General features: G+C 60.3%; 2 protein-coding genes across 3 annotated transcripts in view; one reads left to right on the forward strand and one right to left on the reverse strand.

Annotated features, from left to right (window-relative positions):
- The window catches only part of ATP2B3 (ATPase plasma membrane Ca2+ transporting 3), a 38780-nt gene extending 36327 nt beyond the window's left edge, over positions 1-2453 (forward strand). The window contains 1 exon segment of the mRNA XM_021079667.1: positions 3-2453. Coding sequence (XP_020935326.1) covers positions 3-133 — 131 coding nt within the window. The 3' untranslated portion in view covers positions 134-2453.
- On the reverse strand, positions 5803-14872 carry FAM58A (family with sequence similarity 58 member A). Of its 2 annotated transcripts, none has more exons than XM_003360487.4 (5): positions 14440-14872; positions 12081-12264; positions 10453-10585; positions 8949-9176; positions 5803-6247 (listed from the first exon to the last, which is right to left on the reverse strand). In XM_003360487.4, the coding sequence occupies exons 1-5, from the start codon at positions 14855-14857 to the stop codon at positions 6218-6220; spliced, it is 993 nt and encodes a 330-aa protein (XP_003360535.2). In that variant the 5' UTR covers positions 14858-14872; the 3' UTR covers positions 5803-6217. The 2 variants fall into 2 exon arrangements, with proteins under 2 accessions (XP_003360535.2, XP_003360534.2); XM_003360486.4 differs by having other exon boundaries at positions 5803-6307.

Below are 15120 nucleotides of genomic sequence, written 5' to 3' on the forward strand. Positions count from 1 at the left end.
CTCCCCCAACCAGAACAACAACGCCATCGACAGCGGCATCTACCTGACCATGCACGGCACCAAGTCAGCTACCTCGTCGGTGTTCTCCTCCAGACCCGGGAGCCCGCTCCACAGCGTGGAGACGTCCCTCTAAGCAGAACTGCTCTCGGCACGCGCACCCCGCACACACGCGCACCCGGGCGGACGCGCCGGCCCGCGAGGAGGGCCGCCAGGCGGCTGGAGAGGCTCGTGGGCACTTGCAGGAAGCCACTGCATTGGAGGCTTCTTAGCCAGCAGCAGGAGGAGGAGGAGGAGGGAGAGACCAGAGTTGCGTTCCCCCCTTTTTCTATCGAAGCCTTTTCTAATGGACACTGTAATCCCGCCAGATGTTCACCGTGGGGCTGCGCAGTGGGGCTGGGGGCTGCTTTCAGTTTAGTGGGGGTTTCGTGGCACCTGCTGCAGAGCAGCGGGATCAAGGGATTCACACGAAGAGACAAAAGGCCAGCACCTCTCAGCAGCACCCAAGAGCCCGCCGGCGAGCGGGACTGCACCGCCCCCCCCCGTCCCCCCCGCAGAACACCTGCAGTCGGTCTGTGTGCGCGCGTGCGCAGCCACATGTGTGCACCCAGAGACGTGGCCGTGCGTATAGGACCAGATGCATATCTCAAGAATAAGGAACTACTTCTCGGCATGATATTTCCATTCCTCCTATCGGGTGTTTTCATTTTGAAATTTCATTATTTATTGTGGCAGGGTGTTTTGTTGATTTTTTCACGGAACTAGACTGAGAGAATAGCCTTCTGGTTGCTCGGGACCCCCCGCCCCCCGCCGCTGCTCCCTCTCCCCCACTCCCCTCCATCCTCCCAGCAGAGTTTCTGGTGGAGGGGAACGCGGGGGAGGGACGTGCGAGGCTGGAGCAGTTACAGTCGGAACATTGGAACATTTGCACGTTGAGACCTCTGCCTATAGAGGAAAAAAAAAAACAACCCTTGATGGAATTTTTATTTAAAAGGAAAATACCAAAGTCTTGATGAGAATGATCCCCTCCAGCAGGTGGAAGGCGGAGTTTTGCTTTCAGTTTCCTTTGGTTCCGGCTCTAATTCCAAGTCTTATGTTCTGGCCAGTGGGCTTCCTTGGTGGCCATGGATTTGTGTCTGCCGCCACCGACAGAGACCTTGGGGAAGCAGATGCAGAAAGCAAAGCCCCTGGGAGCGACGGTACCTCGTCTCCGTTGCTCTAGCGGCAGGGGCGGAAGGCTGAGGAGGTCAGCTCTGCCACGTGAGCTGAGCACCTGGTCTGCAGGTGGGGAGAGCTGGGCCTGGGCTCCCCAGATGCCTCCTTCGGGAGCCTCTCCTTACAGAGTGGGCATCCAGCGTGCCAAGCCTCAGCCGTCCTCGAATGCATGGTAGCCAGGGAGGGAAATGCAGAAAAAGCAGAAGTCCTTTTGCCTTCTGAATACTCCTGTCCCACGTTTTGCAAGGAGGAGGTTGGGGTCCACCATGCCTGTCGCCTGTCGCTGGGGTGCTGGGGTCCAGGGCTGAGCTGCTGGGGGACAGCTGGGAGCCGAGGGAAAGCACAGGTGCTGAGGCGCATGCTCAGCAGCTGCGCAGCAGCTGCACTGGTGGCCAGGCTGGTTCGCCCCTCCCGTCCCGACCTGCAGCCACGGGTGGCGGGCTTGCCTCCCCTCCACCGGAGCCTCCACGAGTCCAGGCGGCATCCAGAGCGAACACTCGGTCCCCACTGTTAGCAATCACGCCATGTGTCGCCCCTGAGCAGGAGTCGTCCAACCTCGGGCAAAGGCCTTTCAGTTAGAACAGCAAATCCCACTTCAAATGCCAGCTACAGATAACTTAAAGCCATCCCTTTTTTCCAAAGGGCACGTCGAGAATGTTACCCATTTGTAAATTGTTCCCTAATGTCCTTGTTTAAACAACAACAAACAGGGCAACTCAATTCGTCGAGGGTCTGTGAGGTCTTAAGCAAGACCTCAGATCGGAGATGTTGGAATCGAAGAAGATAAGCCGCATAACGCTGCGCTCACGGGCTTCTTTCCATCTTCTGTTGTAGACACATTGGTAGAACAAGGGGTCGACATATATTACAAAGCCTCACTGCTGCTGTACCAAGTCGCTCCTGTACACGGCGGCTGTCTAGTCCCTAGGTTGCCTTTCCACGGGCTGTGGTCGTTTGTGTGCCGTCTTCAGGCCGGTGGGGGGGGGTCCTGGCTCCTCAGGAAGCCCCCCTCTCTCTAAAGCACTCTCTTCTACGGAATGGCTTGGTCAACTGTGTTCAGTTATTAAATCTGTTTTACATTTTTATCTGCCTGTTATAAAGATGAACAAGAGTATCTTAATGAGGAAGACCACAGATGCATATGCTAATTTAAAGTCTGTAGTTGAATTTCCTAATTTAAAGAATAGACCAAAATTTCTGTGTATTAAAAAAAAAAAAAAAAAAAAAAAACGAAAGGCTCCTGCACCCCGGCGTCTGGGTGGTGATGTGTGTCATGTCCCGTCTGGTGATTTCTCGTCAGGAACTAAAGAGACGTGGGGTCCCCTTGGGATGCGGCGCCCGTGCCCATCCTATGGGGAGGGCTGGCCTGTCCGGTGGGGTCACGTTGGTTCCGTGGGCCAACCGGGAGGGCCTGGCCCGAATGGCCAGGACGCCTCGGAGGAAGCGGGTGGGGCGGGGGGGGTACGACACCACCCAAAGGCCAGAACCCTGCCACACGGGCAGACTCCCTCTTTTGTCATTGCGGTAAAGGACACATAACGTCAAACGGACCATCTCAACCGTTGCTCGGTGCGCAGTTGGGGGCGTGGAGCACATCGACGCCGCCGTGCGGCCCCCAGCACCCAACCTCAGACCTGCTCCTCCACCCCAACGGAAACCGTCCCCATTCGACACCAGCCCCGGCCCCCGCCCCCAGCCCCCCATCCTACTTTCTGTCCCTGGCAATCCGGCTCCTCTAGGGACTCGTCCCAGCGGAATCACACAGGATCTGTCTGGGACAGGCTGATGTCACCCAACATGCCGTCCTCGAGCTCCGTCCGTGTTGTAGCAGGTGTCAGAACGTCCTTCCTTTTTAAATTTGATTCCTTTTCTTTGATGTAGTCCTTGTCTTGGCCATGGCATGCGATGGCTTGATGATGGCTTGGTGTGAGAACTGAACCCAGGCTGCAGCAGTAAGAGCACCCCTGGATCCTAACCACTAGGCCAGCAGGGAACTGGGCTGTCCTGGCTAAATGACACCGCGCTGTATGGACGGACCACACGGTGCTTCTCCATTCACCCACCGGCGAGCGCTAGGGTGGCTTCCGCCTCTCGGCTGTTGGGAATTGCGTGGCTGCCAACACGGTGTACAAACGCCTCTTTGCACCTCTGTGTTCAGTGCTTTGGGGTGGACCCGGGAGTGGGACTGTGGCACAGCACCGGCACCATGTCCGCCGCCCCCTGGCAGCAGCCGAGGCTTCCCGTCACAGATTTCCTCTTGAAACCAAAGCCATGGAAAGACGCCATGGTTCGCTCCCTTGCTCCATGGGCCATACCCACCTCCGTTGCTTGGCTCACTAGGCACCTTTGAACACCTGTGCGTGGGGACAGCCGTGCTCCATGGCCCAGACCCTCTGCTCCGCCAGCAGAGCCAAAGGCAGCTCCGGCCCAAGGTTTGCAAAGGACGACCATGGCAACGGTGCCAAGAGTCCATGCATCTTGTCTCCTCTTGTTTCTATTCCTCCACTCCGCCCGTCACCCTGTTCCTCAGCCGTGCCAGAGGAAGCACTTTCCAGGGAAGCTGCCAAAAAACAAGAACCATGGCTTCTAAGTTCCCTCCCAGCCACCAGCGTCCACACTTCTAAAAAAGGCAACAGCCAAAAAGCAGAGAACAGCAGACCAGCGGCAAGGAGCTCTTGCTTCACGGACACGTGAGTCCATCGCGAAGCACCGTGCCAAGTCCAGGCTGAGCCCAACAGCCGCACCTTCTGGAGAGAGCCTGGGCTCGCCCCTCAAAAACTGTTCCCTTCTGCCTGGCTCCTTCCTGCTGACTTCCACCATCAGATAGGATCCAGGTTCCCATGGGAACAAATGAGCACTTAGCCACACGGCTTGGGGCAAGGAAAGTGGTACAACACCCTTCCGTCCACACAGCCAGCCGGCCTAAGGCCTGTGTGAGTTTCCTGGGCTCCCACCACAAATGGGGTGGGGGAACGTAAAGCAACAGACGCTTCCTCGCTCCCCGGTCTGTCCAAGTTCAAGGCGGGGGCAGGGTCGCATGCCCTCTGCAGCCTCTGGGGAAGGATTCTTGTTCCTTCCAGCTCAGAACTAAAAAGCTCCTGGAAAGATTCAAGTTCTAGAAAATCCTGTCTCAATCTCTCATTATTGACTTTTCCTTTTTTTTTTTTTTTTTTTTTTTTTTTTGTTCGAGCCAAAGGCATGGGGAAGTTCCCGAGCCAGGGATCAAACCTGCACCACAGCAATGAAATGACAACGCTGGATCCTTAAAGCCCTGAGACACCAAGGAATTCCCACAACCTTGCTGAACCTAAAGTAAAGCTGGAAGCCTCGGTACCAAGAAGCCAAAGCAAACGAAAGAAAACCCCCCTGTAGCAGATTTTCGTTCATATTCTATGGCCGAACGATCCTTACCAAGCAGGGCTGGGCGTATCGCACGCTCCCCAAAGCAGCACCTGTGTCCCCATACCTTCCCTTCATCTGTGTTCCAATGACCACACATACCGATGGTGAAGTTCACAGTCCTGTGACAACATGCAGTCGATGCCCCCTGAGTGACAAGCACAGAGGTGACAGGCCCAGAAGCCAGCACACAGAGCCAGCAAGTCCCCAGGGCAGTGCGACAGGCACACACATGGGATTTAAAGTAGCAATCAGGTGGAGTTCCCACTTGTGCTGCAACAGGATCAGCGGCGTCTCTGCAGCGCTGGGACGCAGGTTCGATCCCCAGCCCAGCACAGTGGGTTAAAGGCTGCAACTGCGGCAAAAGTCACACAACTGGGGCTCGGATCTGATCCCTGGCCTGGGAACTGCATTTACTCATACCCTTCACCCTGAAGACAAATAACACAGTCGCCCATGTGTGACCCCTCCCTGTGCCCCTCACCCAGTGGACCCCAGGCGCTCCAACCAGCCCCCACTCCTATGGGCGCGGGGAAGCATGGTGGCCAGTGTCCAGAGCCTGTGCTTCCCTGGTGACAACCTCCCAAGCGTGAAGTGCCTGGGACAGTCCCCCAGCCCCCACCATCATGTGCTTAAGATGTGCCTGCCTCCTGAGTGGGAGTCAGGGGGCGTGGCTCTGAGTCCCTAGGCTCCCCATCTAGACCGTCTTGGCATTTTAAAAAAATGACACCAAGGAGTTCCGCCGTGGCTCAGGGGTTAATGAATCCGACTAGGAACCACGAGGTTGCGGGTTCGACCCCTGGTCTTGCTGTGGGTTAAGGATCCGGCGTTGCCGTGAGCTGTGGTGTACGTAGGTCACAGACGCGGCTGGGATCTGGCATGGCTGTGGCTGTGGTGTAGGCCGGCGGCTGCAACTCTGATTAGACCCCTAGCCTGGGAACCTCCATATGCCGCAGGAGCAGCCCTAGAAAAAGCAAAAAAACCAAAAAAAAAAAAAAGACACCAAGCCCTGCAAGTGTCCCATGGAGGAGGAGGAGGGAGGCCATGTCACCGTGACACGCTGTGCCCTCCTGCCTTCTGGAAGGGATAGAGGGTCTGCCCCAGAAACGGCAGAGAGCAGTTTAGGGGAAACCGAGCCTGGACGGCACCCCGAGCCCCCCGGGGCAGCAGAGCCAACACAGGGCGCCTTGGTTGATTTGAATCATCTTTTATTACACAAAATAAAATTCCATCTATGTAGCACATTCATACTTTCTAGAAATGTGGCTTTTAAAAGCTGCCCAGGGGTGCAGTCCCATCCTCTGATCTCTCTGCAACGACATCCCGCCTTGCCGGCACTCGGCGTCCTCTCGAAGGACAAAAGCGGACACGATGCCCTGCCCCACAGGCTGTGGTGTCAGCCTGCCCGCTGCAGGCGCGGCTCCCGTCACCGTCCGGCCGGGGACAGTCAGAGCGCGCGCATCATCGCCTTCACCAGCCCGTCTCCAGCAGCACCAAACCAGCCCTCCCCGCGGGTCCTCTGGGGCCGGCCTTCGCGGCCCCGTGGCGGTGCCGTCCCCAGGCAGCCGAGCGTCCCGGGCTTCTTTGGGCAGGCCTGGGCCAGGCCTTAGGGGATCTCTGTGTCCATGGTATAAATCTGAATGAGATCAGACACAATATTATCAATGACTGGCTTGGTAAGGTCTTCACTAAACACCTAGAAAGGAGAAGGAAAAGAGATTCCGATTAGACTCCCTCTGCGTCAACACGGCACCACCACCAAGCCCGCTCAGTTCCAGCCTGCCAAGGCGGGTCACAAAGTAGAGAACCTTCCAGATGGAAGGGGCCTTGGGGACCATCCAACTCCTCCCGGAGAGGGGACTCGTCCTAGGTTACATAGGAAGTTGGGGACAGCTGGGCCCAGAACACAGGCTCCTGCCCCCTCCCCGCCCCCACCCTGGGCCCTCAGATCCACGGTCCCTGGGGGTGGGCGAGGAGGGGCGCGAGTCCATTTCCAGAAATGGAAAGGGCAGGCTAGTTCTCCTGGACCCCACCCTAGGCCAGCCCTGGGGGACAAGGGACTGCTCCCCAGCCCAGAGCAGACATCCTTGGGAGTGTGTCAGGGAGCTTAGACGACTGTAAACTGAGTCCCCAGGGGCCCAAATGAAGATGGGCTGATCCTGAACATTGGCAAGGAAGGTCTGGCCCTGGCCCAGGTCCTGGGAGGGGACCTCTGGGCCCCTGGCACATCCCGCCTCATGAGAGGGTCTTGGTTTGCCCCGGGGCCCAGGGCCCGCCAGGCGGTCTATGCTGACGGCGGGATTTGTGGCGCGGCCTTGGGCCGCAGGGATCAGCTTCACCTCTGGGGTGCGGGGACCCAGTCACTCAGGTCAGCCACGCGAGCGCCCCAGGCCTCCGGGACCGACCCCCACGAAGGTCCTGGGACAGACGGCTCAGGGGCGCTTCCCTGGTGGCGGTTTCCGTGGGTGAGTGACGGTCCCCCGCCAGGGACCCCATCTTTCCCGGCCCCACCCTCCGTCCCCAGGGCCCACCCTAACACTCACTACCCCGAGGACCCCGGCTTCTCCCAACACCGCACGCCCAGCCGAGGGTGCTCTCGGGGACCTCTGAGGACACGGGAAGTTAAACGTAAAACAAGGTGCCCCAAGAGAGCTCAAACCCTCCACAGGCTCCCTGAGGGGGCAGCCCGCCCCTGCCACCCGACCGCTGGCTCTGGGAGCTCAGCCATCGCCCCGTGGACCCGCGCGTCCGGGGCACTACCTGCGTGCTCCTGGAGACCCGAGCTGAGAAATGACCGTTACAAAGCAGCCCAGGGCCAAAGGCCGGCAGCAACCCCGGCGTCCACCCGCGCGGAGCCACGGACAAGCACCACGTGGGCCAGCTCTACCAGGGAGGAGCCTGAAAATGCTGGCACCTGCGCATGGCAGATGAGTGGCAACAGCGAAGTGGGGGCTGGGAGCACGCGAGGAAGAGAAGCCACTCGCGATTCAGACGGAAGCACCCTGGGGCCGGGCAGGCGGCCGCCCACGGGTGCTGCTCAACACTGAGCAAGGGGCTGTTGTGCACCCAAAGGATGCCTGGATGGCTCCTGTGCACGGGGCAGAGCTCTCCAGAAAGACTGAAGAGCAAGGGGCCACCCGTCCCGGCTCAACAATCACTGGCCAGAAGAGAGGCCCGCGGCGGAGCTGCTGCCCAGTGTTCAGGACCTAAGGGCGACGGCGGGAAGCCAAGGTGCTACGGTGGCCCCAGAAAGGAGGACACAGAGGACACAGGCAGCCCAGGACGTCCTCAGAGAGCCTCTCTGCCACCACCTGATTCAACAGAGCGGGCCACCTGATCTGCAAGTCCCGAGAAGCCCAGCACGGAGCGATGCTTTCCGTCCAGTTGCCCTCTGACCCCCACGCTGCCAAAAAGATGCATCCAGCCCGAGGCCGGGGCTACGGCTGCATCTGGAGTACGGATGCACCTGTACTCCTACTAGCCGCCAGGCCCAGGCACCGGGCAGGGGCTGCCAGCTGCCGGGCGTTGGAGGCGGTGTCAGACGGGCCAGGAAGGACCAGGAAGTGCAGACTGGGGGCGGGGGGTGGGCGCCAAGAGCAGGGCCCAGCTAGGCACCTGGGGGCGCCCTCTGTTCAGGAATCGGGACAGATTTCTGGCCCCTGTGGGCTGGGGGTGGGGGTGGGGGACCACAAGAGGGAGCCTCCCATCCCTCGAGCAGCTCATTCATTCTCCGACAAGGGCAGACAATGAGGCATCAGGAAAAGAAGAACAGCAGGTCCCAGGACGGGACTGGAAAACCGGAATGAGCACCACGTCCCGTTCTGAGAGGCGTGGGGCCGCCCAGGGAAAGCCGGCCAGGGCCGCAGCCTTTGGCCGGACGCGTGCCTGCTCCCCGGACGCGGCGGCCCCTCCACCCGTGTACCCACCCAGCCTCCGCGCCGCGACAAGCCCCCACGCAGTTCAATACAAGTGCTCGGTTCTCGCAGCAGTTCTCGGCACTGAGGGACCCCAGCCCGAACCCTTGGCCACGTCCGGACGCGCGCTTGTCCTGGCTGCGGGGAGGCCGCCGCGGGCAGCCAGCGGTCAGGCCCAGGCCGGCGATGCTGCTCACCGCCCACCCTGCAGGGCCCGGGGCGGCCACCTGCAGCCCCGGCGTCTGAGGCGGGGGTCTGCCTCACGCTGCTCCGACAGGGCACTTGCAAGCTTCGGGACGGCCGACTGGCTCAGATCTTTCTCTGGGGCTAATTACTACCAAAAAAATGGGCACGCCCAGAACGGGGACTTCTCAAAGGCCTCAGGCAAAGACAAGGGGGACGGCGCCAACGCAGTCACCTCACCTGCCACCACGGCTTCTCGGCCTCGGCCTCGGCAGGCACCTCGACCCCGTAGGCCTGCAGGGCCAGGTACAGCACTGCTGCGGCGATGTGCTGAGCCCGGAAGCGCAGGCACAGGCCGCCGTGGTAGCTGTCCCGCAGCAGAGCCCAGGCAGTGACGGAGACGGGGGTCCGCTGCCAGCTGTGACGGTTCAGCCAGTTCTTGAGCGACAGCAGGTAGTGGAGCAGGTACTGCAAAGACACATCCGTGAGCCACCCCGCCCGTGAGACTCCGTGGCCCCTGAACCAGCCGGCCGCTCTCCCCTAAGCCGTCACGACGTGGACAGACCACAGAGGGGATGCAGAGCCCCCGTGCCACTCAGCCTGCCCCCGGGCCTCCCAGCCCTCGCCCACCCTCCTGCCGGCTCAGAAACTACCTCCACCCGCACCGCACCACCCACGGGCCCACCCACTCTCATCCTCAAGGCCCGGTTCCTAGAACCCGCCTGGGCCACTCCCGACGGCCACCCCCAGCACAGTCTTCTCCTTCGACGTAGCCCTGCTCCAGCCACGTCAGAAACCCTTGACTCAGCCCCATGGCCCAGCTCAAAGCGAAGTGCCTGAAACAGCGGCCATATCTGCAGAGCTGAGCACGGCACCCATGCGCCCAGCCCAAGGCTAGGGGCCAGCGAGTGACAGGTCCCCTGCCTGAGCACCAGGTCCTCCCGGGCCTCCAGCCCTGCACACCTGCCCCAGTCCCGTGGCAGGGCGCCCTGCTACACCGGCCTGTGCGTGACAGAAATGGGAGGGCATGGCTGGCTGCACCAGGGCTCTCCGGGACGGGAGGCGGCTGGGAAGGGTCGGGGTGAGACAGTAAGAGGGGCAATGGGGGAGTTCCCGTCATGGTGTAGCAGAAACGAACCCGACTTGAAGCCTTGAAGACGCGTGGCTGTGGTGTAGGCTGGCAGCTGCAGCTCCGACTCGACCCCTACCCTGGGAACCTCCATATGCCGCGGATGCGGCCCTAAAAAGCAAAAAAAAAAAAGACAAAAAAAAAATAAAGGCAGGCAGGCAGGCAGGCAACAGGACGGAGCTGTTTTGTATCTTAACTGTGCTGGTGGCTGGGTGAAGGCTACACCCCGTGAAATGGTGCAGCATTAAACTACAGCGCTACGAGCACAAGCAACGAGCCCGGGAGCCCAGACGGGGCTGGGCTTCTCGGCTCCCCTCTGCTTTTGAAGCAGTGTTGCTGGAGGTCATTTGCATTCCCAGCAGCGAAAAGGCATGGGGGGGCTCTGCCCGCGGGCCCCCCAAGCACAGCGGAGCCGGATGTCAGCCCTGCTTCCCCCTCGCTGAACACACGACTCCTGGGGGTCGGGACATGGGCACGGGCGGCAGAGGGCAGCCCGAGTCCCGGCTTGTGGCCATAGCCGAGCGGGCAGAAGGCAGAAGCTGGAACCAGCGCTGCCCGAGGCACCTGAACTGAGGGACAGGGAGCGAAGAGGTGCCACCTTTGCCCAGCGTGTACCTTGTGTGGGTGCTGGAAGGAGACCTGGAAACGCAGAACTCGGAGCACCAGCAGCTCGCACTGCACGATGCTATCCCGCAGCTCCCAGAAGCGGGAATCCAGCTCCAGAGGCTCGCTGCCCGGGTGAAAGTACCTGTGCAGAGATACGGCGGGGCTGACAGCAGCCAGGGAAGGCCCTTCCAGGAGCCCCTAAGTCACAGGATGTCCAGAGGCTCAGGTTCGATCCCCAGCTGTGCACAGTGGGTCCAGATCATTGGACAGCTATAGTGCAAGTGGCAGCTGCGGCTTGCATTCGATCCCTGGCCTGGGAACTTCCATACGCCACAGGTACAGCCAAAAAAGACAACAAAAACAGGGAGTTCCCGTCATGGCACAGTGGTTAACGAATCCAACTAGAAACCATGAGGTTGCGGGTTTGATCCCTGGCCTCGCTCAGTGGGTGAAGGATCTGGCGTTGCCATGAGTCGTGGTGTACGTCACAGACACAGCTCAGATTCCGCGTTGCTGTGTCGTAGGCCGGCGGCTACAGCTCTGGTTGGACCCCTAGCCTGGGAACCGCCATATGCCGCCAGTGCAGCCCTAGAAAAGGCAAAAGGACAAAAAAAAAGAAACAAACAAACAAAAAAAGACAACGAAAACAAAAACAGTAAAAAGAGAGGGAAGGGAAAGGAGGCCCCCGGGCTGCCCCCCCCCATCACTCGGCAGGAGGCCCGGTCTCCACACCGGGGCCCACGGCAGGTATTTCAAGACAGCCTGATGTATGTAAGTGTAGCCTTCCAGCTCTGGACTATCTTTGCTTCGCTCCAGATCTTTCTATTCCTATTTACACCTTCTTCGTCCACCTACGCAGGGTCCCTGAGATGTACGGGAACAGGATTTACACTCGAGTGACCACAACTCTCTGCGTGACTCACCCTCCCAGCTCCTCGCTCGTTTGCCGAGCTCCCCACAGAAGCCACCCGCCGCCCAGGTCTCATTAGCGAGCCACCCAATTTCCCCGCTGCCGGCCCTCCCCGCCGGGCCCCGGCAATTACAGGTGGACTCCTGCTGCCCTCCTTCGGTTCCCTCTCCTGTTTTTCTCTTAATTTTTTGCGGGACACCGTGAACCTGTCATATGGACGGCAGCGGGGGGCAGGGGGGGTGCTTTTCCGTTAGCTGTTCATTAAAAGACAAGGAGCACAAAATCGATTTCTTTCCTAACGACTGGAGAACCTGGAAAGGCTGTGAGGCACCGCCAGTCGGTACCTTTCCATCAGCTGCCTTCTCCTGGCCCCCTGGCCTGCGCACAGCCTGCCCAGCCAGCTGGACCCCCGCAGGCCTCCCTGACAGGAACGTGGCTGCTCGCGCCCTGGGCTGCGAGAGGGGCTCCTTAAAACTCTGACCCTGCTTCTCACGCCCACACCCTCCCGTGCACGGCAGGCCCACCTCTGGGGCCCACAGAACCCAACTGTGCCCCGCCCACCCAAGGCTTTCGAGGCGAGTGCTCTCGGCTCGCTGCAGGCCACCCAGGTGCCTCCTTCTGAGCTTGACTCCTGGCACCTGCAGGGCAAGGCCTAGAGGGACCTTTCTGTGGCCTCCCGTCGGGGTGGCCGCTGGGCAGTCCCCACGCCCGGCCCGGAAGCCGATACCTGTTGGAAACGTTGATGATGTCACGAGTGCGCAGGTGCTGCTCCTCCACTTTGCCGGCCAAGTACAGGGAGGACATGGCAACCAAGTAGGGGTCATAGGCGTCCAGGGCGATCTCGCAGAAGAACTTGTGGTAAATGGCGCAGGCCGTGGCGACAGGAATGGACTGCATCCCTAGCTTGACACCTACCGAGAGAAAGCCGGCAGGGGAGCGCTGCCATCCGGCGCTCGCCCCGGGGCGGGGGCAGGCGACCGAGCTCAGCACCCAGCTGGCGGCGGCTACGGTCTTCCACTGGGTCCTCCGACTCCCACGGCTAAGACCCCAGGCCACACCCAAGCTACAGGTCAGCAGACCACCCCAGGAGAAGCCGGGCTTCAAACTATAGCGCCTGGCACATCAGTTTCTGCCCATCCTGAACAGACGACGGTGCATCGTTCCACGCGCGTCCCTCTGCGGCTCACCTACCCCAAACCCTGCCGAGGTGACAGGAGGAAAAAAGGCCTTTGAGCACCAAACAGACGACACAAGTCCCAACGTTATAGCTAAAGATTATACGCGGCACTGGTTTGCAGAGGCTAGAAAAGCAAGAAAAGCAAGCAGGGTAACTGCCGAAGGCACCTGCAGGCAGCACAGGAAGAAGAGCAACATACTGAAAAGGGGACCGAACTCCAAAACCAGAGCGTGGTGGCTTGATTTAGGGGTCAACGCCCATCCCCCAGGCAGCTCCTAAGGAAATCACCGCACCGGGTCACAGAACCAAAACGAATTCACAACGACCAGGGTCAAGAGAAGAGTAAAGGGCACGCGACGGACTGAAGGAAGGTGGACAGCCAACAGTCGGTAAAATTATGTCCCGCACCCTCTACCTTCAAAGGCGTACTAGCTCCCCAGAGCTGCTATAACAAATTACCCCAAACTAAGTGGCTTGAAACAACACATATTTTTCTCCTCTCACAATCCTGGCTGTCAGAAGCCTGAAATGAGTCTTAGGGGGCTAAGCTCAAGGTGTCAGCAGGGCTGGTTCCTTCTGGAGGTTCCATGTGAGAATCCATCTCCCTGCCCTTTCCAGCTTCTAGAGGTGCCTGCATTTCTTGGCTGGCGGCCCCCTCCTCCAGCTTCAAAGCCAGCAGCTTCTAACCACGCTTCCCTCCTCACATGGCCTTCTCCTCTGCCTGTCTACTCCTGCTGCCTCTCTTTAAGGATGGCTTAATCCCATCTGCAAAATCTTGCCGCATGAGGTAACAGTCACGGGTTCTGGGGACGAGCATGGGGGAATCTTTGGAGGACCCACATTTGGCCTCACACAGAGGACAAGGGCGTAAACAATACATTTTATCAAGAAATCCTTGGAGAAGTTCCCGTCGTGGCGCAGTGGTTAACGAATCCGACTAGGAACCATGAGGTTGTGGGTTCCATCCCTGGCCTTGCTCAGTGGGTTAAGGATTCGGCGTTGCCACGAGCTGTGGTATAGGTCGCAGGCGTGGCTCAGATCCTGCGTTGCTGTGGCTCTGGTGTACGCAGCGGCTACAGCTCCGATTCAACCCCTAGCCTGGGAACCTCCATATGCCGCAGGAGCGACCCTAGAAAAAGCAAAAAGACAAAAAAAAAAAAAAATAGAAAGAAAGAAATGAAAGAATCCTTGGAAAGAGACACCTCAAGAACTTTGAGCATTTCAAGGTTTAAACTTCAGTTTCACAGTTAATTCCTACATGGGACCCCCTCAATCTCAATGTCAGATTAGGCAGTATGGCTGCACGTGCCCCTACAAGTCTTTTTCTTTTTTTTTACTTGGCAAACCCTCGCCCTAGGTTCTCGGTGTGATGAGACCTCCTCAACAAAGCTTGTCACGAGCCTCGCCAGCGGCATGATCCAAAAGACTCCATTTGACCAAGTGCCAGTGCCCCCGAGGCTGGGAGACAGGTGTGGCAGAAGGCACCGTACACTCAACCGAGATGCGGGCGCCCCGACTCCGCCACCTTTTAGCTGGAGCCAGTCCCTTTCCACATCCTCTCTTTGGGACTACGCGCCCGTCCGGGAAATGACAATGACCCTCTTGGCCTCGCAGCTCGAAGCCTAACACACAGGGCGTGACGGAAAGGCAGAGGCCGATACCCCTAAGCCGGGCCTCCCAGTGTTCGCTAAGGCAGCGCAGGCCCGCGTTCTTCCCTCTGCACAGCAGCGCCAGCTCCGCGTCTGGAGGGACCCCTCTTCCGGGAAGCGAGTCCTCGCGAGGCCAGCCCCTCCCCGCCCGCTCGGCGCTCCCAAGGCGGGCTGGGGCCCGCCAGGTGAGAGCGCAGCACTGCGGCCCGGCCTCTACGTCTGGTCCGCATGGGGCCCGCCCTCTTCCCAGACGCGGTTACCTGCCTCCATGATGAACCGCGTCACTCGGAAGTGCACCCTCGCCTCCGGTGCTGGCCGCCCCTCTGCGCCTCGCGCCGCGTCCCCTCCTCCGCAGGTCCCCAGGCCGACGGCCTCCATGAGGCCCCGCCCCACGGGCCGAGACCCCCCCCCTCCCCGCACCGGAAGGAGAAGCGTTCCCGACGGGCGGCGGCCGGTTCCCGGGGGTCCTCGGGAGGGAGCAGCTGCCCCGCCCCGCCCCCGGCTGAGCGCGCGCAGTTGCGCGCCGGAGGCGGGGCCTGCCGAGTGCGCAGGCGCAAACTTAAGCGCAGGCGCAGGCGTAGAGACCGCGGCTGCCTGGAGGCTGGCGAGCGCCTGCCCCGCCCCCGGAAGCCGTACACCGCGCCCCAGGAGCCGACGCCCCGCCCCTGGGAAGCTCATGCCCCGCCTCCGGGAAGCGCACGCTCCGCCCCCAGTAGCGGTAAGTCTGTCTCCCGGCTGAGTGATTGCCGGAGCGGCGCAAGTGCGCCTCGGGGGCGGAGCGGGGGCGCGCTCCTAGGGCCTAGGAGGTACGGAAGCACCCCCCCCACCCCGGCCCCGCCAGGCGCGTGAGCTACAAGTCCCTATGGTCCAACTAAGGTGTCGCTCCCGGGCTGGTGGCCCAGCGTGGTTTAGGACGGGAGCAGCTGGCTGTGTCTGCCAAG

The sequence above is a fragment of the Sus scrofa genome, chromosome X (genome assembly GCF_000003025.6).
Source record: "Sus scrofa isolate TJ Tabasco breed Duroc chromosome X, Sscrofa11.1, whole genome shotgun sequence".
Lineage (NCBI taxonomy): Eukaryota > Metazoa > Chordata > Mammalia > Artiodactyla > Suidae > Sus > Sus scrofa.

Excerpts from the sequence above, each read along its gene's own strand:
- FAM58A (XM_003360486.4), bottom strand. The coding sequence starts at position 14,857 with ATGAGCTTCCCAGGGGCGGGGCGTCGGCTCCTGGGGCGCGGTGTACGG. Across the intron at positions 10,586-12,080 it reads ATCATCAACGTTTCCAACAG|GTACTTTCACCCGGGCAGCG; the intron begins GTATCGGCTTCC and ends ATCTCTGCACAG. Across the intron at positions 9,177-10,452 it reads CCTTCCAGCACCCACACAAG|TACCTGCTCCACTACCTGCT; the intron begins GTACACGCTGGG and ends GTGTCTTTGCAG.